At 41.6% G+C, this 22,657-nt stretch overlaps 1 protein-coding gene and 1 long non-coding RNA gene across 6 annotated transcripts in view; one reads left to right on the forward strand and one right to left on the reverse strand.

Moving 5' to 3' along the window:
* Positions 1-22,619, reverse strand: part of pparaa (peroxisome proliferator-activated receptor alpha a) — a 49,193-nt gene extending 26,574 nt beyond the window's left edge. Inside the window, exons 1-3 of one of the 3 annotated variants that reach the window (XM_078941458.1) lie at positions 19,694-20,030; positions 18,695-18,779; positions 10,782-10,878 (exon numbers count right to left, since the gene is read on the reverse strand). Coding sequence is in view for 2 of the 3 variants with exons in the window: in XM_020713987.3 (XP_020569646.1) it covers positions 1,259-1,337 (79 nt within the window). In the remaining variant the exon portion in view is untranslated. Of the gene's footprint in view, positions 1-1,258; positions 3,744-10,781; positions 10,879-18,694; positions 18,780-19,693; positions 20,031-22,480 lie in introns of those variants that run through there. The other 2 variants (XM_078941457.1, XM_020713987.3) reach the window with 2 other exon arrangements.
* Positions 495-7,698, forward strand: LOC105357036 (uncharacterized). 3 transcript variants are annotated; one of them, XR_002872783.2, is made up of 4 exons: positions 495-1,167; positions 3,737-3,791; positions 4,956-5,237; positions 7,559-7,698. It is a non-coding gene; the product is annotated as an uncharacterized LOC105357036 (long non-coding RNA). The 3 variants fall into 3 exon arrangements; XR_002872781.2 differs by having other exon boundaries at positions 3,737-5,237; XR_013653455.1 differs by lacking the exon at positions 3,737-3,791.
* Positions 22,620-22,657: the final 38 nt, after the last annotated feature.

The following is a 22,657-nucleotide window of genomic DNA, read 5'->3' on the forward strand; positions in this document are numbered from 1 at the left end:
CCCCAGAAGACTTCTAAATTCATCACTCCTCCTACACCCTCATGCAACAGCAGTTTGGAAGTGCTGATAGTCTGAACCAACTGGTGTCCAACACTGATGGTGTGTTTGTTTCCCAAAATGATAGTTTCAGAAGAGAACTTGAAGGCTTGAGAGTGTGTGTGTGTGTGTGGGGGGCGGGGGGACGTCAAGCATTCTTGTGGAGGTGGGGGGGCTTGCGCTGGGCTCTGTGGCACTCAAGTGGTGGATGAATAGACCTGTCAATCGTAGGGTGTAGGTGGGATCATAAGAGCTGTCTGTGGTGCCTCATGCTGCCTCCAGCATCCACCTTTTTGAAGAGAGTCGACTGATAACTGAAAATGTTCAACGCGCCGCCCGACACACATTGAGAAATGTCGAAAAAAAATGGATCTATTGGTTGTAATTGAAGGGCAACATGCTGGATGGCGCTGATGAGGGGTGTGTCTCCTCAGATTTTTTTTAAATGATGAGACAAATGTCATAAACAACTAAAAGCTGATATTTTGCTTATGAGACGAATAAACGTGATCTTCGTGTTTAAAGAAATGTCTAGATTTTTCGCTGTTTCGGAAAAGCTTTGTCACGTTTTGTTTTCCGCAGTTACAAATATAGATTCCTTTTTTTTTTATTCCACAGATAAGGCAAGGAATGTTCAAGTGGCTTAAAACTACATGGAGCCACGTGTCAGCACTGACCCATTTTCAAACGTTGGAACCTTTAAAAGCAAATATTAACGATTTCTAAATCGTGGAGGTGATCGTTTTGAGGAGAATTCTAACCCAAAGGCTCCCAGTTTCGGATGCTGAGCAGCCCATGGGGGTAACAGCACACGGAGGGGCTGGAGGCAGAACATAGTGGTGGGACTCGGCCTTGTGCAGCAGGCCTCGTCTGGCCCTAAGCCCAGCATTACAGCACTAGTCTACCTCAGAGACCTCCAAAACCTTCTCCTTTGCTCACACTTACAGCTCAGAAACCCACAGGTGAGAAGATAGCAGTACGATTAGCATAGTTTTACAAGAATTTTAAAAAGCGTACGCTTTCCCAGCTTGTTCATTGGTATTGACATAAAGCTCTTTTCTTTTATTCTGTCGTACGGTTGTGGAAACAACATCTAAACGGAGGGTTTGAACATCTAAACGTGGAGAACAGGTCAGTTATTCAAATGAAACCTCTGCATGGATGCATGCTACACACACACACAGTAAAACACTTACCTTCACACCCACACACACCGACTCACCCTGAGACTGATGGCTTTGGAGACACCGGGGTAATCGCCTATCCGGAGTAAATCTCTGCCGTTTAACTGATGGAGCCATCAGAAGGCAGCTGCTGTGGAGGAGAAGGGCAGAGATGGAGCTCAGCTTCTCCTCTTCCTACAAGGAGTAGGCGGGCACGCCGATGAGAGCCCCCCCCCATTCTCAGTCCCTGAAAAACGCCTTCCCTACACATCCGTCCGTCTCTCTGGAGGAAGAATTTTTCCCCCCAAAAAAATAAATCCATCCACTTTCCTCAAACCCACTCCCACTGGTACGCTCAGCTAACAGCTTTTCTAACGTAGCTCCTTTTGCTCCCTTCTGTCATTTACCGCTCAAGAATCAGAGCCTATCGGGGGCCCTGCCACAATGGGGAGGCCATGTGGGTTTCCCATGGAGTCGCGTGTTCCTCCCGTCTGGCAGTTAACAAGGCTTTGAATGAGGAATGTTAGCAAACAGAGCTGCTCAATGTCGGATGAATGCTAGGTCAGACAGCCAGTCAGATCGCAGCTCCGGCCCGGGCATATGAATAATGCAGAAGACTTGGCATTGAGGTGGGGGTGGGGGGGGAGGCACAACTCCTCCCTCCCTCTGCCCGCTGCTAACTCCATCCGCCCCTCTTCTTCTCCCCGCTCGCAACTCGAATGCCTTCACGGGAGCAAAGAGGAGGAAGAGGGGGGGCAGATATTCAAGATCTGTGCTGCTGCTGCTGCTCGGTTGGTGAACGCCACAGAGACCTCAAACCAGTTCCACGCCTGCTTCCAGCGCAGACCAGTTCCTGAAAAAAACTGCTGCTGCTTCCCTGCAGCTCACATCCAACTCACTCTTTTTTTTTTTTTGGCCTCTTGTGTCTTTTGTTCGGGGAATTGGCACCTGTCCCAGAAAAAAAGCCCCGCCATTGCTCCGCCCTCCTGCTCCCGTTTCAATTCCAGACTGCCCACGACGGATAGAGGGAGCGCGGAGGGAGCGGGTGGGGCCGGGAATCTAAAAGAGGGAACAGGTCTGCACAGATGTAAGGTGGGAGAGCAGTGCAGGAATGAGGCCAGCGAACAGCCAGGAGAAACCGAAGGAGCAGGGGGGGGGGAAAGATGCCTCCGTCCACAGCTTCAGTCGGCCGTCCACGTGCTCAAAAAGTCTTCAGTGAGTCACCATGGAGACGACCCAGAAGTAAAAATGAAGTGAAAAGTGTCTGTATTAAAGAGGAGCAAAAGCAGAGCCACTTGTTGCTGAGGAGCAGTGTGCAGAAGGAGCAGGCAGAGGGTTAAAATCCTGGGACTGGGAGTAGTGAAAAAGAAAAAAAAAATCCCTTCCTCTTTTGGCACAGAGCAGCCAAAGGGGAGGGCCTGCCTGTAGAAATAGCAGCAGAGCAGCCCCCCTCCCGCCTCCTCTCTCTCTCTCTCTCTCTCTCTTTTTTTTTTTTCCAGAGCTGCTCCGTCCTGGCGTACCCTCTCGCATGTGGCCGGGACCCAGGGAGAGAAAGAGGGAGAAGGAGGAGAAGAGCAATGGATTGAAAAAAAAAAAAAAGAGAGAGAGAGGGAGGAGGAGGAGGAGGAGGAGGCGAGCCGTGAGTGGAGGAAAACCAGCTCAGCTGATGATGAAACAGGGACATGTGGGAGTGAGCGCGAGCGGCGCGTTTTCAACTGTATGACGTGCGCGAGGCGGGGCGGTCAGGGGGAGGCAGAGCGCTCCTCCTGAAGATAGTTACAGCCAGCACTCCCAAATGATTACAGGACCCAGGTTTGGAACGGAGCTGCTGTTTTACAGCGCTCGTCCTGGCAAATGTCATTCGACTGCAATCAGACGCGCATTAACGAGCGGCTGGGACTGATCTGGTGCAAAACACCGTAAAAATCCAAAGATGATTACTGCGGCGCCGGCATTACCGGGGCCGCCCTCGCTCTGCAGAAGAGGCGAGAGATTAAAATGGACTCCGCTGATGACTCCTCGTTTCCCTGCACCCTCCTCCCTCCCCGTCGGTGTCCAGCCGGCTCCGTCCTCCACCCTTTCTTGTCCAACAGGGCACCGTGCGGCGGGGGAAACGCTCCCAGTTTACGTGAGGGGGATGTTTTGGTGCCAGATCCCAACCCTTTAGTCGCCTTTCTCCCTGTATCACCATCTCCACCACTTCCTCCCACCAAAAACTGTAATGCTCCATTTCTGGAAAAGATTCCCCCACAGCAAGAAAGAAGAAAAAAAGAAAACTTCCTCTTTTTTTTGGGATGCAACTCCCCTCCCCTGCAGTCTCCTTTCCCCAAAAGAAACCAGAACTCAGCAGAGGCACAGTTTTCCCTTCTTCTCTGCCTGAATTAGTGGTTGTGTTATAGAGCGAAGGACGGAAAAACGTGTCGAACATCATGATAAAAATCTCTGGAAATGTCTGAATGTTGTGAGGAGGAACCGTTAAACACGACCAGTGGTTAAAACCCTCCCGTTTTTTGTGTTGCTGTGTGTGTTCTGTCTAGGGGAACAAACGGAGGAGGAACGCAGCAATCGTACAGCAAACTAACATGGCTGCCGGTAAGCTCCCCGCTGCATGAAAAGGCGGGTACGCTGCGGCGGGCGCCTTAGAGAAGGGGACATGCGGCAAAGGGAAGCCTCAGAAAAACACAACTTTACAGAGTTTTGTATCAAACTGTACCAAAAATACACAAAAAACAAGTCTTTCTGATGTCAGTTGCAGCCCCCGACAAGCAAAAATAGGTCTAAAACCAAGCGCTGATCAGGTGTGATGTCACAATCTCGCCACCATTTTGAACCAATCCCAGCCCCAGCAAGCAGAAAACGCCACAACATCAGCCTTCTGAGAGCAAATCAAATAACAGCGCTAACAAAATGTTTTTGTTCTCTTTCTAGGATCAATAGCAGAGCTTTAGCTTCTTGTTTTAAGGTGTGTCAGTTGTGTGTCCTGCAACATGTGGCGGGGAGTTGAAAGGAGCCGGCAGAGCCTGCTGCTCCATACGTGGTGGAGGGTTCATCTGAGGATACGGCTCTGGCTTTGGCTCCGCTGCCAATTTCTGACACTGGAGCCTTCTGCGCGGCCTCGCCCCTGCAGGAGTGGCCCCCGCGCGAGCGGCCATTGATGAAACTCCAGCATTAACAACCCCTCCTCTCTCACATCTCCATGACTCAACAGCCATAAAGCGAATAAGGGCCGACCATAAATGCTCCGAGTGTGTAAAGACGTATCGCGCCGAGATATGATAAGAATGCGAGTTGGGTTCAGGCTCTGGAGAGGAGCACGAGAGCAGGCGAGGAGTTTACACTTCAAGCCGCCGCTCAAGACGGAGGTCTCTGCAGAAGGTCGAGCCGACGACCGTGCAAGCTTTATTGAAATAGAAGCAGCTCCATGGAATCGGACTTGAAGGGAGGTTTGGAGGTGTTATCGGACCTCACATACCGTCACATCCTCATGAGTCATACTGAACTCACAGCTGCAAACACCAACTATTACCACACACACCTGCTGAGGGGAAAGTCACACACTTTACTTGATAACTAAAATCTTAAAGATACAAAGCACAGTGTCTGAATCACAGCAAATACAGAAGGCTCACCTTAAAATCTGGATTCATTTACTAAATATCGTTTAAAAAAAGGCAAAAATATATAAATGTTAATTATTCTGAAATCAAATGCTGTTAAATGTATTTAATTAAAAGGTGTTTTCTTTTTCTTTTCAAGAATGACTTATTGGAGCCTTTTAGGCCTGCCGGTCACGTCGACACAAATGCGCCTTCCTCTCGCCGGCGCGCGGGGCGGCGGGCCCGCTCCCTCTGCGAGGTGGTCCACGGAGGGGCCTCTCGGCAGCACGCGCCTCGACAGCTTCTCTATTACAGTTGTGACCTTTAGGGTCAAACCTCTGAAGGCTTGTGAACAGAGGCCGCGACCCCGGGGTCAGAAGTGTGACGGCAGGAGCAGGCGGGGGCCCCGCGGCAAAAGGGAGCATGCTGTTTGCTTTGAAAGGTAAGGATCACTAACACCGAGGCCTAATAAGGATTAAGGGGCCATCTCCTTTGGGATGTCACTCTGGGGCCCCATACATCAGTCTCTATTAACCTACTTGACCCCCGGTGGTCATTACAGGGCGGCGGGTCACATGACCCCTTCTGACTCAGGAGCGGCTGATTACGCAGACGAAATGTTTTAGGAGATAAGCCCTTTGTCAACTCGTCCTCCTTTTGAGGAGGCCTGCTTGTTCAGGCAGCTTTGGACTTGCTGCCGTATGGGAGCACAACGCCGTCTTTAAGCAAGGCACCTTCAGAATTTAACCCCGGCAGGGAGGCGAGCAGAAAGAGAACTAGAGGAGCGGAAACACACAGGAAGCACTAACTTGGGGGGAAATGAAAAACGAAAAAAAGTAAAATAGTTGGATTTTAATTTTTTTGAATAAAAGGAGAAAGTTTGGAGGAACTTAGAAGAATAGGGAAAAAATAGAAGACAAATAAGGCGAGAAAAAGGAGGAAGAGTTACAAAATGGAGGACAGTGGGAGACAAGATGGTGGCTTGAAAGATCCACACCCACACAGCGTGGATAATGTGGTCAAAAAAAACCTGCAGACTGGAAAACATAACTAATATGTAACACGTTTTACATTTATTTTATTTGAATTCTCATCTACAAGCAACAGATGCGTCTGGAGCTTCCACTGTAGAAATTCCTTCAGTAACTTTGGGAGGATTTAAGTCTGTGCTGAAAAATGCACTTCACCGTTATTAAAAACACATTTCATCTCTTTAATAACGTTTACTAAATACACATATATTTTTCTTTTTTCTTTTTTTAAATGGCGCATGGCTGCACAATAATGAATTTGTCTCCTAATGTGAATTAAAAGGTTTGAGAGCATCGTTTACAGAAGCAGAAACTACATTTACTAAAACTCATTTTTATTTTAGACATTAAATGAAAAATGGTCTGGAAAAAAGACCAAACGGTCAAATTTTTTCACTTAAAACTCGTGCAAACAGATTCCAGCTTCACCTTCATTTGTTTAACTTAGTTCCCCAAATTCCCTAAATGTAAAGATTTGTTAAAAAGGAACAATTAGGAGTATGTTCTAATGACACAAAATTTAACATTTATTTGAACCAAAATGCACATTTTTGGTTTAAAAAAAGCATCTTTACAAAAATGCAATTATTTACTGTTAAATTTGAGGTTTTTTTTACATTATCTAAATGAATATTGTGGGATTTTCATACATTAAATCTATCAAACCTTATTTATAAGAAACAAATCTACAAAAGGAGAAAAGCAAAATTGGTGGTTTTCCTACATATTTAAATGGATTCAAGTTGAGATGTGGATATTAATTTATAAATTACTTAAGGTTTTTCATTTGACATTTTCTTTATCCTTATGAATTTGTACATGAGCTAAGAGAGAGAAGTTTGGAAAAATCTATTAACACCAAAAATGTTTTACTAAAATTGGTTCCCAAACCACAGAATAAAACTTTTTTTTAAAATTGAAATCCAACCTTAAAATTACTGTATTTTAACAGTTTCAAATGTTTTTTTAATTTAGTTTTATTTTTGTTAAAAGGAAAAAACAATTAAATATGTGCTGAAAGAGTAAATGTAGAACTTTTAAGTTAAGAAAACACATAATTTGTTGTAAACTAAGTGGTATCAAGTGCATTATCGAAGCACTTTGACTCAAATGCATTTCCTTGATAATAATTAACCAAAAAAAAGCCGAGCTTCTGTGTGTGGAGGGAGGCTGCACGGCAGGACAGCAGAGCCAAGCTTGGGAAGGAAAGGAGAAAATGGACCTGCTATCGCTACAGACGACGTGTCCTAAACGGCTTTTAAAAACAACAGTAAATCCTGTAAATCCAGCAGCACTGTGGCAGCTTCACAGCTTCTCTTTTCTGTGCTTCTTCTTCGTTTAAGTGAAGTCTGGGCGTCGGGAGAATCACTGTCCTCGAAAAGATTCCACTTTATCAGCCTTTTTTTGCAACCAGTTCAACTGAAAAAGTTTGTTTCATTAAAAAAGTTTATCTAATTTAGTTTGCATTTACATTTTTATCTTTGGTATTTATTTTAATTTATAAAATCTAATTTGAGCAACAAAAGAAAACAATAAAATACACAAGAACAGTAAAGCTGTGCATAAAACTACATCATAAAAAAAAAACTTTTAATACAAATCAAGAGCTGAATTTTTTCAAAGTTAATTCATTTCTATATGTTAAAAATAAATCAGATTTCTAACTATATGAATAAGAAAAAAGTGTAATCTATCTATTTTTTTAAACTTACCTCTCTTCTTTCCTCCACAGAAACACACCTCTCTGACGGTGGTGTGAACTGTTCACATGTCAGGGCCCTCACACAGAAACATCGGGATTCTTTTTTTAAAGCAGCTCTTATCAAACACGTTTGCAGCTCTCTCATGTTCTCAGAGACTGGTACCACCTCCTAAAGCGTTCGGACCTGCTGTTGGTTCTAGTTTAATGCCACGTCACACAGCCTCTGAAGCCTGGACGGGCCTGAGTGGACCTGGCTCGGCCCAAACGGCAGCCTCTGGTACCCCCAGCCTTCCTCAGGATCGGACCCAGCCAGGAAGGTCCTGGGAGAACTTTATAGGATAGCTTTTTTTGTTCATGTTTCTTTCATGAAAGGTGGAACTTTAGAAAGAGTTCTACTTATTCTGATCGAGTCCGTCTGACTAAAGGTTTTGGAAAGAGTTCCTATTTCTGCACGTGTGTGTCTGGAACATTCTACGCTGCATGTGGTAAAAGGCTTACAGGCCCGCCAGCTTTTCCAAACATAAAACCAACAATATGGATATTTTATGTTAAAAAAAAAAACAAAATTTAGTTTTTTTGACCGCTTAGTGACATAGAAGACATAAAAAGTCATTCCAAATATTTCTTTAAGTTAAGGACGAAATAAAAGGGACTCGCTTTTTAAATTTACATAATTTATAACTTCAAAAACCTTCAGTTTTTAAAAAGTTGAAGAATTTCACTTCGGCAGTTTTTTGTAATTAAAAAAAAAAGATAAGTCAACAGAAACAAACTTTTAAAAAAAGCCTCCAATCTGAAAAGTTGTCTGTCATTTATAGGTTATGACTGCATGTTTATGCATCTTAACACTTTTTTTTACTATGACCCCCTAAAAATAAATATATATTTTTATATTTTTTTAGTTGACTTGGATGTTTTGTAAGTTCTTTGAAAAGTAACAGAGATTCTATAACATATGCATTAATGCATTTATAGATGAAAAATATTCCTAATAACTATTTTTATGACTTTCCAACAGAAATAATCTGGATTTATTTTTCCTGTATTATTGCCCAACATTCATTTTCAAATGAAACTTAAAAAAATTCTATTAAATAATGAGTATGAACCCAAAACAAAACCTAATTATAGCATCACATGATTAAAAAGCACATTCTAGAATGCAAAACTATATTAAACAGCTTTTTTTTGTGTTGATTGACTGGTTTCTCCTTCAGTGTACAGTTCAGTGAGTGGAGAAGAGAGACGCTGGCTCTCAGGGGTTAAGATGCTAGCAGTCATGTGCCTGTCGACTGCAACAAAAGCCTGCCTATGTAGGCTGCATACAGATGGAGGGAGTCCCTTTGTGTGCAGCGTTTCACACGTCGCAGCCTTGGAGCTGCCAGGTCGGGCTCTCTGGGCACGGACACAGGCCTGGCTGGCTGGCTGGCTGGCTGGCTGGCTGGCCGAGGGCAGCACCTGACGCCGGGCTCTGGGAGAGTTTGGAGCCATAATTGGAAGCGAAGTCCAAACGGTGGCTCAACGCGAACATTAGAAGGGAATCATCTAAGTATTCCAGCAGGAATCCTACAAACTGATTGTTACTTTGCCATTAGAGACAGTACTGCAGCACGTTAACAGTTTCATATTCACCTACAGCCTTTTGTGCGTCTGTATCTAACAAAATGGGGAGTGTAAAGTAAAAAAAAAAAATTAAGCCACCCCCCCACCCCTAGAAACTCTGGTGTCGGAAGATTTTTCCATTTCTCTTATTTAGTCCGTCCAATACACTTTCATGCTCAAAACTAACCAGTAGCAGCACAGAGGAACTCTCTATACTACACACAGTGATACTGTATTAAATGCAAATCCTACATTTTTTGCTTCAAAGCGTTATTAACTTTTTGGGGTGCGTTGAAAAATGGCAGGGGGGGGACAGACTTTTTTCTCTGCTATCCCACAGATATGGTTCTAAACAAAATTATAACCTCCTGCTTGAGACCAATTCATTTTGGCGAGGTACAATGATCGGCTAAAGTCGAGTTCTCGCAGTGAAAAATATGTTCCCATCAACTCGTTTACACATTTCTGCTTGGAAATCATCCACAAATAGTCTTGTATTTGTGTTTCGTTTCCTTAGAGACAGACACAGTAAGACAGCGACAGCAGTCAGACATTCAAACACACCTAAACACTTTGTCTGATTACAACATTAAACTCCATTTAAAAGCAATAAATCAAACGCTCACAATGTCTTCAAAACTGTGGACTTATCCCATGAAGTCACCCTTTCAAAAAGAAGCTACTTAGGCCTTAGTCATGCTGGGAGTTTTTGGGTTGTCCGGGCCCGTATGGGGTCGTAGAGAGGTGCGGCTGCATCTCAAGGGGAGCGCAGGTGTGTCTTTTAGTTCCCTCTAGGCTCATACTGCCAACTCAAGGCGATGTCATGAAAGAGGAGCGTACCATTGTTGTGGGTGTAGTAACTATATCGTTAGGTATTTGTAAAGATGCACTTATGGCGTACGGCTGATGCAGTCATACGTTGCCCTTACACCACAATTTAGTTGTTTGTAAGGTGCGCATACTGAATCCTTACCGGTGGCGTGCAAATGCCGCAGCATCAGGGTGTGCACGTGATATGCAAGTCCCTGTAGGACGCCCATAGGGCTGTCTAATTTCCTAAATTCTAACAGTCAGGCTGCATGGAAGGAGTGCAACTTACCACTTTAACAGCACGAATAGGCTCCCCGCTTAGTGTGCAGGATTTGGGGGGATTGAAAAAAAAACCCATACGACACGCCTGCATCTTACCTAGTTCACCTTTACGGGTCGTATAAGTGTTTGCTAGGATTCGTCGACCGCGGCATACCCATAGAAAAAAACGTGCATGAACAATTTCGCTCTACGGGATCGCCAACGGCCTACGATATTGATATTTCGTGCGGGTTACCTCAGTGCCCTGTAGAGGTTTGCCCATTTTTTGCCCTCAGACAGCCCGTATCCACCTGTAAGGGCAGTTGTGACCAAAGTATAAAAGGCAGGAAGATAGATCCAAACGTTCCACTTAATATTTAGATACCACTTCCCGATATATTTGATCTCATTCTGTTCAACTAGAGTGAACATGGCAACCTGACGGGAACTATTTTAGTCTTTTTCTCATACAATATGAAGTATTTCCGAGCATGTGCAACCGCAATCACTTATAAGGCTGTTTCATAGATCACTGAACATTTATTCACGCTTTGGTATGAAGCAAAAATGTTGTGCTCACCAATGCTCTCCTCTGCAGAAGCCTTTCAAATGAGGTATGTCTTAAGCCCACGTCAGGTCACACGTTCCACTGGGGGTGGGTGGAACATCTCAGAGATCTAGAGAGAAGTCAGTTGTACTTGTCAGGGTGGCCAGAGTGTGACCTGTTGGTTTGTTTTTGTTCCCTAAAGTAAGTGAAGTGACACCTATGTCCTGGCTGCCATGCAAAAACTGTATCTAAAGACGGTAAAAAAGACCCGTATTTTAATTAAAAAATGTCTCATTTTCTGTTTTGCAAGAAAAAAATTCTTATCAAGAAAGTTCCTGAAGAGCTTTTGGGAAACATGACTGGGTGACTAACATTTTTAATACAATTCTTGGTAAATAGCATTTCTTTTATCCCATTAACCCATTTTTATTTACTTAATTATAGAACATTTTAAACATTTTTGACTTCTTTCTAGTGGGCCTGTTTTGCCGTGTGTGTGTTTGTTACTAGAGAAGGATTCGTCTGCCCTCAAATCTGGTGGCAAAGGCCCCTTTTAGACGGGTTTTCAAATTCTAACTCTCAAAAATACTAACAAGTCCTTACCTTTTTTTTTAAATCCTAAATTTGATACGTGTAGTAAACATTGACAAAGAATACAAAAGCCTTGTTTCTTATCCAATTCAAACTGAGCGCTAAAGATAAACTCCATGTGCACATTCTTGACTTTTAGTTCTTTAAAGCGTACACAAAATTTTGAGATAAAAGGTTGTCTCCAAGTGTCGGGATAGTTTTTAAACACAAAAGTTATGAAACAAATGAAGGTAAAGGTTTAGACAATCAAAAGCACGGCACGGATCCTCACATTACCAGACGAGCGTTTGTTTTAGCAACACAGCATAAAAAGCAGCCTTACTTCACAGTTTTTAATAGAATTTCATACAATAACCTGTACATCAGTATTCCTATTAACATCTAATAATACTTCTCATCATATTTGCCTTTTGTCCCCATGTACACCATAAGTCTCATGCAGACATGCAATAAAAAGTACATAGTTTATCTGTCTGTGTTCATGGATAGTAATTTTAGGGTAATAATTACATTAAAATTTAAAAATATGGTCAAAACATTTTTTTTAATTTGTATATATTTATATATATATATATATTTATTTTTATTGTTCAGAAGAAGCATATCAAATTCATTCAGGGTTGATGTTAATCCTGTTTGTTTAGAGCTTTTAATTTAAATGAGCCTGACTTTAACAGGATCAGTTAGAAAATAAATATTTGCCTTAAATTCATGCATGATTCGTTTTTATTTTATTTTTATTTTTTTTTACCTAGCTTATCATTTTTGACCAACAAAAGACATTAAACCACACATAAACACACAGAGATTTGAGGAGTATTCAGACTGGGAAAATCATTTGGTCCGGACACAGTCCACATGTTTTCAGACTGCCGTCAAGGTGACTTTCCTGTTCCGGACCAAAGCTTGTAAACAAAACCATGTGACTACAGATCTCTTCAGTCATTTGTTACGAGGGCGGGCAATGCGACTAGAGGCAGAAATTATGGAAGTCTCACGCTTTGTTCCGCAATCCTTGGCGAGCTAGTTCACTTGTTCAAACTTTACTTTTCGCTGACCATGTTTTTAATGTCTGTATCAACGTTAGGTCCAACACTTTTTACTTGCTTTATCTTGGTACGGCAGAGGCAGACTGCAAGGCGGTTAGCAACAAGAAGACATCTGAGAAGGAACTCTGTTAAGTGCTCATGACATACAGATGGTCGGGAAAACAGCGTGAGAAGCGATGTGCATCACGTTAAAAGCCTGCATTCATCCAACCACATTTCAATGAGTTACTATGTCTCATCGATGTCGTGTTATGGCATTTTTTTTAAAGAGAATTCTGTTAAGGAAAACTACAAAGTCGCTTTTAGGAGGACGTGACAGCAGCGCCGGGTGCGTGCCGCATAATGAGACACAGAAAAACATGTAAGAAGCGTTTTCAGTGGTGTTAAAATGAACGTTCTAACAAGTAAACAAGGACACCTCGAAACACTGTTCCTGGTCTCGAACCCGGGTCCGCTTGGGTGAATTCAGATTATAAAATTTGCTCTGGATTGTTGGGGGAAACTAACCAAATGCGTCCAGTCTGAATACACCCTTAGGGACACTACTGTACCTCTCACTGCTTGTATGCAGATCAGTACATTTGGATATATAGATATGAAGGGAATACACTGCAAATCGGATCTGATGGAGGAAGGCTGAGTAATCTGCAGCTGCGCTGAGGTTTCCCTCCAGCAGCAGGTTGACCAACAAACCTGGGAGTCAGGAGGAAAGGAGCCTTTGCTACAAAAACGCAGGAAATGTTTGTGAGGACTGGGACACCTCGCTGCCCTGACAGCCTAACTCCACAGCAGCAATAGAAAGTTTGCTTGGTTTTTAAGGTGGAAAGCTAATTTTTAACTAAGATCGCTTTTTCTAGTTAGGATTTTTTTTCTTTTTTTAAGCATTGAGAGAATGTCAGGAAACAAATGTGCTCACTTGTTGGATTTTGGAGGAAGCCGAGTCACAGAAGGCAAAAACAGCTTAGAAGAACCCATAAGAAAAAACATTTATAATACATCTTTACTAGAATAATAAAAAAAGAGAAATTGCTTTTATTTTTAAAAATTACCTCTAATTTTTTAATAATTCAAAAAAAAAAAAAATCAGCTTACAAGCAGAATTCTTGATGGTTAATCTTCAGAGGGGATCGGCTCAAATCTGATTTCCCTGACAGTGAATAATGCAGAGATGAGCAACGGAGCCTGTTGCACCACATTACTGCTCTAGTCACGAGCTGCTGCCATAAGATGCATGTTAATTCAACTTTTCACTACTGCCTGAGGAGTCCCACCTTCCATTTTCTGACCCCACGCCCCCACTGTCACCAATTAAAGGCACACTTGAGCATTGAACGTAACCACACAGACACGTTTAGAGCGCCTGAAGTACATGCGACTGCAGGGAGCTCGCTGGACGTCTGACAGCCACAGCGAAGGAGGAGACGTGAGAAAGGGAGCGGGAGCGCGAGTGTTAGTTTTCTGTCAGGGAGTCCCTATTGACCTGTTAAACCTTTGTGACTGGAACAAATGCAAATGGCGCTGACTTGTTCACATGAAATACTAAAGGCTCCATTCAAATGAGGCCCCGGGCCACAATGCGGCAGCGGACCGGCGCTCTGTGGAGGCTGGGCCGTCCCCAGATCGAGACACAGAGACTCTTTCTGCCGTGGAGAAGTTCATTGAGGTTGTCTGGTGGAGAGCAATCATCCACTCTGATTGCTTCACACACGCACACACACACAGTTACGACAAAGACAGTGAAGACAACTTGCATAAAGCAGCACTAAAAGAGAGAAAAAAGTGTCTCTTTTATCACCCGATTTATTATTATTAAAGAAATAAGCTCCGCCCCTAAAAAAAACCATGAACATCAACAGTAAAGAGGCACGGTGAAGTTTAGAATGGCTTCATAGGTTGAATGGAAAAGAACCAACAGAGAGATGGCCCATAATCAGACAATTCCAACTCAAGATAGCTTTATTTGAGTCAATCTATGAGTGTCGTAACTGGGCTACAGAGAAAAGCTAAAAAATGAAATGACTCATCACTGTGGGGGGCTCTGTGCGGGAATGTATACAACTACAAGTACTCAAAGGGTTCCTAAGTAATGACTTTTTCTCTCTGTTACTTATGTGACCATCTGTCCATGGCTAGAAAGCAGATGTTTGGTGTCTCCAGGCTTCTTAAAAATCAAAAGGTCCAAAGAACTTCTTTAGTTCATTTGTTGCTCATTAAAGACCCACTAAGATGAAAAGGGTGTTTTTGGTGTTTTTAACATGTTTTAACATGTTAAAAAAATGTGGCATTTTTCTGAGCTTAAAATTTTTCATTTCTGAGAATTTCTTTATGCAAATCGTTGCGATTCAGGAGCAGACGAAAAAAAATGTCATTTAGAAAAAGAGCTCATCTGTTACGCTGATAATACGCTGGGAGGGCCACGACCTCCCTGCTCCGAGCTCTCAGCAAAGGAGAGGGGAAAGGGGGCGGAGTTGCTCAACGCCAATGGTCCCGCCCACAACTCAGAGGCAAATTTCTAATGAACTACTACCTCTCTGCTGTCCTTGAAAACAACACAGGTTTTTTTTATTTTGGCTACAAATGGCATAATTATAATTAAAAGACCACTGGGAACAATTTTACCATAGTTGAAAAAGAAAAAAAGAAGAAAAAAAGGTTTCTTAGTCGATCTCTTCTGTCTAAATAATTCCTTAGTTGGAGTCCGAGGATGACTACATTTGGAAGGAGGCTGCCCGCTTGACCTCAGATGAACAGGATTGATCAATTCCAATGGTTTATTTAATTAATCTAGAAATTAAATGAAGAAACCTAATAAATATGAACCTTTTATGAAGACTATTTATGAATCCACCATGTTTCTGATTATATAAACCTGGGCAATTTTAACAAATAAAAAATGTATATACATTTTTGTGAAGATTTGTAATAAATGTATGTTCATAAATTAAGTCCATCAAAAATGTATTCTTATTTTTGTGCCGCTTCAGACCCTTTAAAGTGCCTTTGAATACAAACCTTTGTTTCTGTTAGCACTATTTGTACATATAATATCTAATAATATCTATGTAGCATAACAAATAATATATAAAAAGACTAGAATTACTGATCATTATTATTATTTTTTGTCCACCTGATTCCACAAGTTTCAAATACAGGGTCACTTATAGAGTCGGTTCTTGACTCGTTTTTTTACCCACTTTTTTTAACTTATATTTATCATTTTCAAAAGGCAAATCATTCAAACGCAATGCATTGTGGTCTAAATTCGCCAATCTAGTGGGCATCGATGCACACTGGTTTTTCGCAGAGACTTCTGGGAAGTTTCCAGATCACTGGATTTTGGAATGGTAGATTTGGACTCTGACAAAATGGGAGAAGTGAGTAAATTTGGACACAACCTTAATGTCAAAGATGCTAAAAACTAATAAACAAAAATTAATGGAAGGGGTTTTTTTTTTAGTGGGTGTGTGTTTTATTCCACTCTGCAGTACTGTATATGCAGCGACACCTGCAGAGGTCACACATGAGCTACAACTCTGCAGGCCGAAAGGCAGAGGAAATGTAAGGAGAGGACAAAACACCAGCGATAACAGACGAGACCGACCTCCATCCAAACGGCTCTTCTGTTTAACTTCATAAAGCATGTTGAGAAAAGGATTCATGTCTCTGTTATTCTGTTTCTTCTGTGAGTTTTTCTTACTCTAATTTGTTAGTTACTTTAACCAGAGCATTCATTTAGATGACATTTATCAGGGGTCCCCAACCGGGAAGCAAACCGGTGCCATTTGGACATTTGGTACCAGAGAGCGAGCGAGCGAGCGAGAGAGAGAGAGAAAACACTACTTACACTTTTTCAATGTATTCTAATCTGATTCTAAAGGAAGTTTTATTTTGGAAAACTACTGGATTCTCTCCTCCACGTCCGACTCATTCACAAATGTCCATTCGCTTGCTTACAGGTTGAAAATCCATCCGCTACTTTGTTAAAGCGGCTGTTCTGACCACTAAATTAAAGTCCACAAGCTCGCAAAGTTAAAGACAAAAAAACCTGTTTGGAAAGTTTCATTTCGCTGAAAAGTCAGTGAGGAAACAAAAGACGAGCCTTTGACTTCAAAATAACAGGAAGCTGCATTTAAAAAACAAATGTGGATTTATTGGGACAGTTGTTCCCACAGACCATAATAATAATGCAGAATATTCAGTAATCAACTATCTTATTAGCAGCAGGATACTGCTAATAAAGTTGTTCAAACGGTGGGTTAACATTTATGATTATATATTGAAAAGGCTGAAGGGAAATTCTACATCACAGTTTTTGGTTCCTACATCAAATCCAGAGTACAAACCAAGTTTAAAGCAGCTGCAGATATTTTATAGAGGATGCAGATAAACTAAACCCACATAACTCAAGGCAAAAATAAATAAAATGTAATTAAAAAACGAATAATCGGACGCCAACTTCAGCCTCGTCTAGGCTGGTCTATGAAAACATTGTCGGTCCATAGTGTGAAAAAGATTGGAGACCACTGGTATAGATGACATATGCTAAGCCATTTTTTTTAGAATTTAGTTCACTGGGAGAAGAAAAGTAGGGTTTATTATTCTGCTTTTCTTTTAATAACTCCTACAGTGTGTCATATTTGAAGCTCCAGAGAGAAATAATTGAAGCTGATGATGCTCAAAACCATTGAATGTCACGTCATCAACTACAGACTGGAATGTTTCAATCACACTATGGCTGTGGCCAAATTCCTTCCCTTCTCACTACATAGTCCACTCGCCATTTTCTAGTGCTGTCCGAATCTACAATTCCAAAATCCAGTGCCCTAGAAATTTCCCAGTAGTCTCTGTGAAAACCAGTGCGCATCGATGCTCACTAGATTGGCAAATTTAAATCACAACGCATTGCGTCGGAACAAAAAAAAAATTTTTAAATGCTTTTTTTTTTTAAATAAACCATCAAGGTTTTTATCTTCAGAAGACAGTAAATTCATAAATAATTGTTGCAAAACGCTCACATCAATGAGATTTTGACTTAGTTAAATTGATTAAGTCATATTCGCCGTTTAAAAAAAAAAAAAAAAGTTGTGAGAATGGTCTCCGAATTGCTTTTCAAATCCAGGGCACTAGATAGTTCTGATAGTATCATCTATCAGACAAACGTCCTGTTCACTTCATAGGGATGGGTTTGAATAAATAATTTTTATATCAATCTTTACTGAAAAAAATTCGATATTGCTTCAAACCTTTCAAAAAAACTTTCATAATTTTGTCATTAAAAGTCCCTCTTTTATTCAGTTTTACTAGTTGTGTGAGTAAGTTGGTTTAATGGTAAAATGTTAGGTTTCATTGAGTCCCGTTGAATGATCTCAAACATTCCACTGTAGGAGCAGCAATTGGATTCTGTGGCTGATGTGCAGAATGAAGTTGTTAAACAACCAGAAGACAATAAACTGCATTAAAAGGAGAATCTAGTTTGTTACAATCCAAGCAAAATTTCATAAATCTTTTGAGAAGTGGTATTGATCTTATAGCATCAGTTAAATCAAAACAAACTCAAACTACGTACAAAGAAGAATTCACCCGTGTGAGAGATGGATGATGATGATGATGATGATGAAGGAATGTCCCTAAGGTCAGCACACAGAACTCACAGCCACAAAAATGATTATTTCAAATTAAAACTTTTTTCTTTCCACTTTAAAAATGTTAAATTAAGAGACAGGTTTTCCTAGAAACAAGCTTAGGATGCAGCGTTATTCCCAACAAAAGTACTATATCAGAGCTTCTGAGTAGCCAAGTTTAATTATCAAATGAAATACAAATATTTCTACCTAAAAAAATAAAAAATGACTGTTTGCCATTTTTACACATGAGTTGTTCCTACAGAGCTAAAGCCTTTGTTCTCACTTTACTAATGAACAATCTAAATAACTGTTGTTACTAAAAACACGTAAAAAATAAATGTAAACACAGTTCAGCCAGAACAAAACATCCTGTTTTCTGTTTTAGTAGCACACAATGTCACGACGGATGAGGGGAGACGCTAAACTCCTCAAAGTTGGGTCAAAGTGCTTATGAAAACCACTAAGGTTGAGATTCAGTTTGAACTTTTTCTTTGAAGGCAAGTCCTAATAATCAGGAAAAGAAAACACATTTTAAACATAAAAAAGGCAAAGTGAAAGAGAAGCAGGCTGAAAAAAACCCACATGTATGAATTATTTGTTGCAGTTTTTACTGTTTTTAAATCTAAGGCTGCATAATGTGAGTGTCGACACTTTTTCCATCTGAGGACGAGTGTGAATTTACCCATCATCCTTTTCCAGTATTCTTGTTGGTCTGTGCCGGCTTCACCTCCTCCCTGATGCCGCTGCTGCTCCACGTGCTGCTCACCCTGCAGGAACCAGAAGAAAATGGACAAAAAAAGAAGCATAAAACTCCAAGCTGTCTGTCGTTTTTAGTAATAAATAAGCTAAATCCGTGATCAATTAGGACGTATGTTGCACAGTGACTTGCTGTTCCCTCACATGGTGTACCGGAACACGCCGGGAACAGAACATTCTTACCGGAACCTCTTTTTTTGTTGAAGCTACAAAACATTTCTGTTCCACGGAGAATTACCAACACATCAATTATTATTCAATTCAACCACAGCTTTTGTACTTTCTTTCAATTTTACATCATTTAAAAGAAAAACTCATTTTTAATCATAGAAGTGAATAAAGTGATATTTATTTTTTTATAGCGGTTTTCCCAATATTGTGGCTATTCTGAGCATGATCACAACCAGCTTCAGCTCTGTTCCAAGCTTTTCTCCTCTACTGTAGACTTCGTTGCATTCAAACCTCCACCGTTGTTGCGATTTCTGCAGATTTCCTCTGCGTTTTTCATTCTCACACGACTCAAACAGTTGGGAGATTTTGAAGAGACATGAGGAGGGGGGGGGGGGGGGGGTAGGTGGTTTCTCTTAGAGTCTGGCCCATTTTCATTCTTAAAGCCTCCCTTCACTGCAATAAATACACAAAACCTTGTAGACGAGATTATATAGAATTAAGCTTTTGCTCCAGCCGTTTCTGGAGTTGGCTTCAATCTAGTTCCTGAATTTCTAACAGGAAGCGTGAAGAGGCAAACGTGTGGGGGACATCATTCAGCAAAATCATCTCTGGTTTCTTCTTTTTAATACAATCATCCCCCCCCACACACACATTTGTGGGTTTAATTCCTCTTAGAAGCACTTTTCCCTGAACCCCAAATACAAATGTGGAGAAACTACATTTTGGGAGGGTTTCTCTCAGCCGAGACACTGACCTTAGCCCAGATAGTTGGGTGGGTGTGCTTTAATTTCTCTTCTTCCTTGGTGCAGAGCACGGCTTGCCTCTTTGCTGTGGGTATGTCGAAACTGAACCGAAAAAACCTCCACGGGGCTCGGCTTCATTTGCAAGCTTCCTTAGCTCCCCTCCAACTAAAAGAAACCTCCTCACATTATTGGGAACATTAAATCGGCACAAACTGAACCATTTGCTGCCATAAAAACTACAAAATAGTAAAAAAGAAAATGCTGAAATAGACAGAAAAGAGTGAACACAGGGAGGGAAGAGGAGAAAAAAAAATGGGCAGATTGCAGAGTGTTGAATCAATGCAGCAGGGCTGGATTTTTTTCCCTCCTCTCTCAACTCTTCTCTTTTTTTCACTCTGAAATGATTCTGAGTGGAAAGAAAAGGCCTTTTCCCCCTGTCCTCAGCTGAACTCCGCATCAGCTTCCTGTTAGAAAAAGGCGAGGAGGAAACACCCAGAGCTGCGTGTGTGTGTGCGCGCACACACACAAACAGAGGAAGGCCTTCACCGGCGGATTTTTTGCTGCCAGAGAAATTAGGTCAAACACTTGAAAGCTTCGCGCTGAGATTTCAAATGGGAAGCATTTGGTTGGTCTCTGGGGGGGGGGGGGGGGCTTGGGGAACACACATGTATGCAAACACAAATGTGTTGACTTTAAAAAAACACACAAAAATGATCAGTCAGCCACCGCGTGGAGATTCGAGAAAGTAAAACGACGGGCAACAGGTGCCCGTCTACAGATGGGCTGTCTGAATACGACGAGGCGCCGCGGCGCCGCATACTCACAGTGGGATGGACGATCTGCGTGGCAAATGAAACATAACCTGGTTAAGACGCATCGGAAGCCTCTGTGTTGCTTTAACAGAGAGCTTTGGACAGGACGCAGTACAGTATCAGTCATGCTCTCCAAAAGAAAAAAAAAAAAAAAATCCCCCCCACCCTCCAGCTTCCCCACCAGCCCCCCAGCCCCCCCCCCCCCCCTCCTCCGCCTTCTGACCTGATATGCCCTTAAAGAAACAACACACCGTACCGCCATTACACACAATCGACTATTCATAGAAAGGATTGCACTCAGCCTGATATTACCGTTTAGGATTTCAATCAATCCATTTTTTGTTTTTTTTGGGTGATATGAGAGCACGTCAGGGACAGTTAGAGGGAGCTCTCCTCTCCTCTGCAGATTCCTCACCGGCTGTATGGTCTAGCACTAGCAAGCTGCAGGGTAAAATGTAAAAAAAATAAAATAAAATAAAGCTAGATAATCGTAAATTGGCTACGTGAAGATGGGAGCTTCGCTCCATTGTCCGAGAGCCACCTGCCATTTCTATTCCATTTTCTCAACAACAAAAAAGCACAATAACGTTCCTATTTTGTTGCAATCATAACACTTTATAAACAACTATGAGGGTTAGTCTCACTCTCAGAAGAAGAAAAAAAAAGAAAAAATAGCGGGACGTTTGCAGGAGCTGCAGCCAAAAGGTCACACTGACCTCGTCCGCATTTAGGCTTCTGGCGCCCATCTTCCCCTTTCCGGTTAGAGAGTTAAGATGAACAAAAAAAAGAAGGACAATCTCTTCATGTTTCACAGCTAACACAAATCTTTCTGGGGAAACTGATGGCAAAAGCAGAATCTTAAATAACCGAGCAACCAGTCAAAGGCAAAAAGCTTATAAAATATGCACACAAAGCAAGAAATGCATAACCAGATGTGCAGGATGTCAAAAAAAACTGCAGGAGCTACAAAAAAAAAAAAAGAAGAGTAAGATAACCCGATAAAAAGTGGTTTAAATGTGTATATTTCAACTTTTGTCACTTTCCAGAGGTAAAACTAATATCACGGAGGAGACTTAAGTTTGACATTATATTCAAATTTTCCACAAAACATAAATATTCTTATTCTTGACGCATGACAAACCAGCACAGGATGGCTCGATGTGATTTATGTTAGGAAGATACAAAATTTATCAATTTATTTATGGTAGTCACAAGCTAGAAGGTAGCCACTGACCCCCATTTTTTCCCCATCATCTTTAGTGTGATTGCACGTGCAACTTAAAACATTGAAATATAGGCTCTATATTTAAAAACAAAATCCTGGAAGCATTAGTGATTTCTCTTGATGTATGAAGTCACGTTTGTCCAGCTATAAGTAGATTTTATGACATTAATTCTGAAAAAATGTCAGCAAAACTTTTTTTTTTTATTTTGAAAGGAAACATCAAGACACATCAAGAAGGAAGCCGCACAGCTGTGCTACATGTCCACGCGCCTCATACTACACCGAGCTCACGGCGCTAATCAAACGCAAATTTAATAAAAAAAAATTAAGTATGAAAACAAATAACACTAAGTGGTCTTTTTGAAGCACGGATGTCGGTCTGACCTGCTCGGTGTCTGTCTCCGTTTCGCATCGGGGACAACAAGGCGAAGATTATTCGTCTCCGAAAGGAGAAAGTAGGGCACGAAGAGGCGACCTCTTTTCGCTCACGCCGAGACGGAGAACAGATAGCGGGGTCAACAGGTTATGTTCATCCGCAGACATTTGACCAGTCACTTTAAATGAAGTGTCTCTAAAAATATAAATTCCTACACGAACCAAAGAGTCGCTATTTGTGGGGCGACAGTGCACGCGCGTGGCTTAATACGACAACAACACTTTTTTTCCCCCAAACAGCCGTTAGCGTGTTTTAAACTACTGACGCAGTTATAAAAGCTCCAAATTCATCCGCACAGAATAAAAGACTAAATGTGAATACGCACCAACAACGTATCAAGTTCAAGTTTCTTCCTCCCAGTGAGTCCTAGTCGCCTGCTAGCTTTATATTTCCAACCGCGAGACGTCGGCTCCTTTCCGCTTGTAGCGCCAAACAAAATTATTTTTAACAAAAGTAGTCATTTGTCTGTCAATTAGAAAGGACGTCATGTCAAACTTGTCGA

Source organism: Oryzias latipes, chromosome 23, assembly GCF_053564925.1.
Source record: "Oryzias latipes strain Hd-rR chromosome 23, Olatipes_Hd-rR_3.1".
NCBI classification, from domain to species: Eukaryota; Metazoa; Chordata; class Actinopteri; order Beloniformes; family Adrianichthyidae; genus Oryzias; species Oryzias latipes.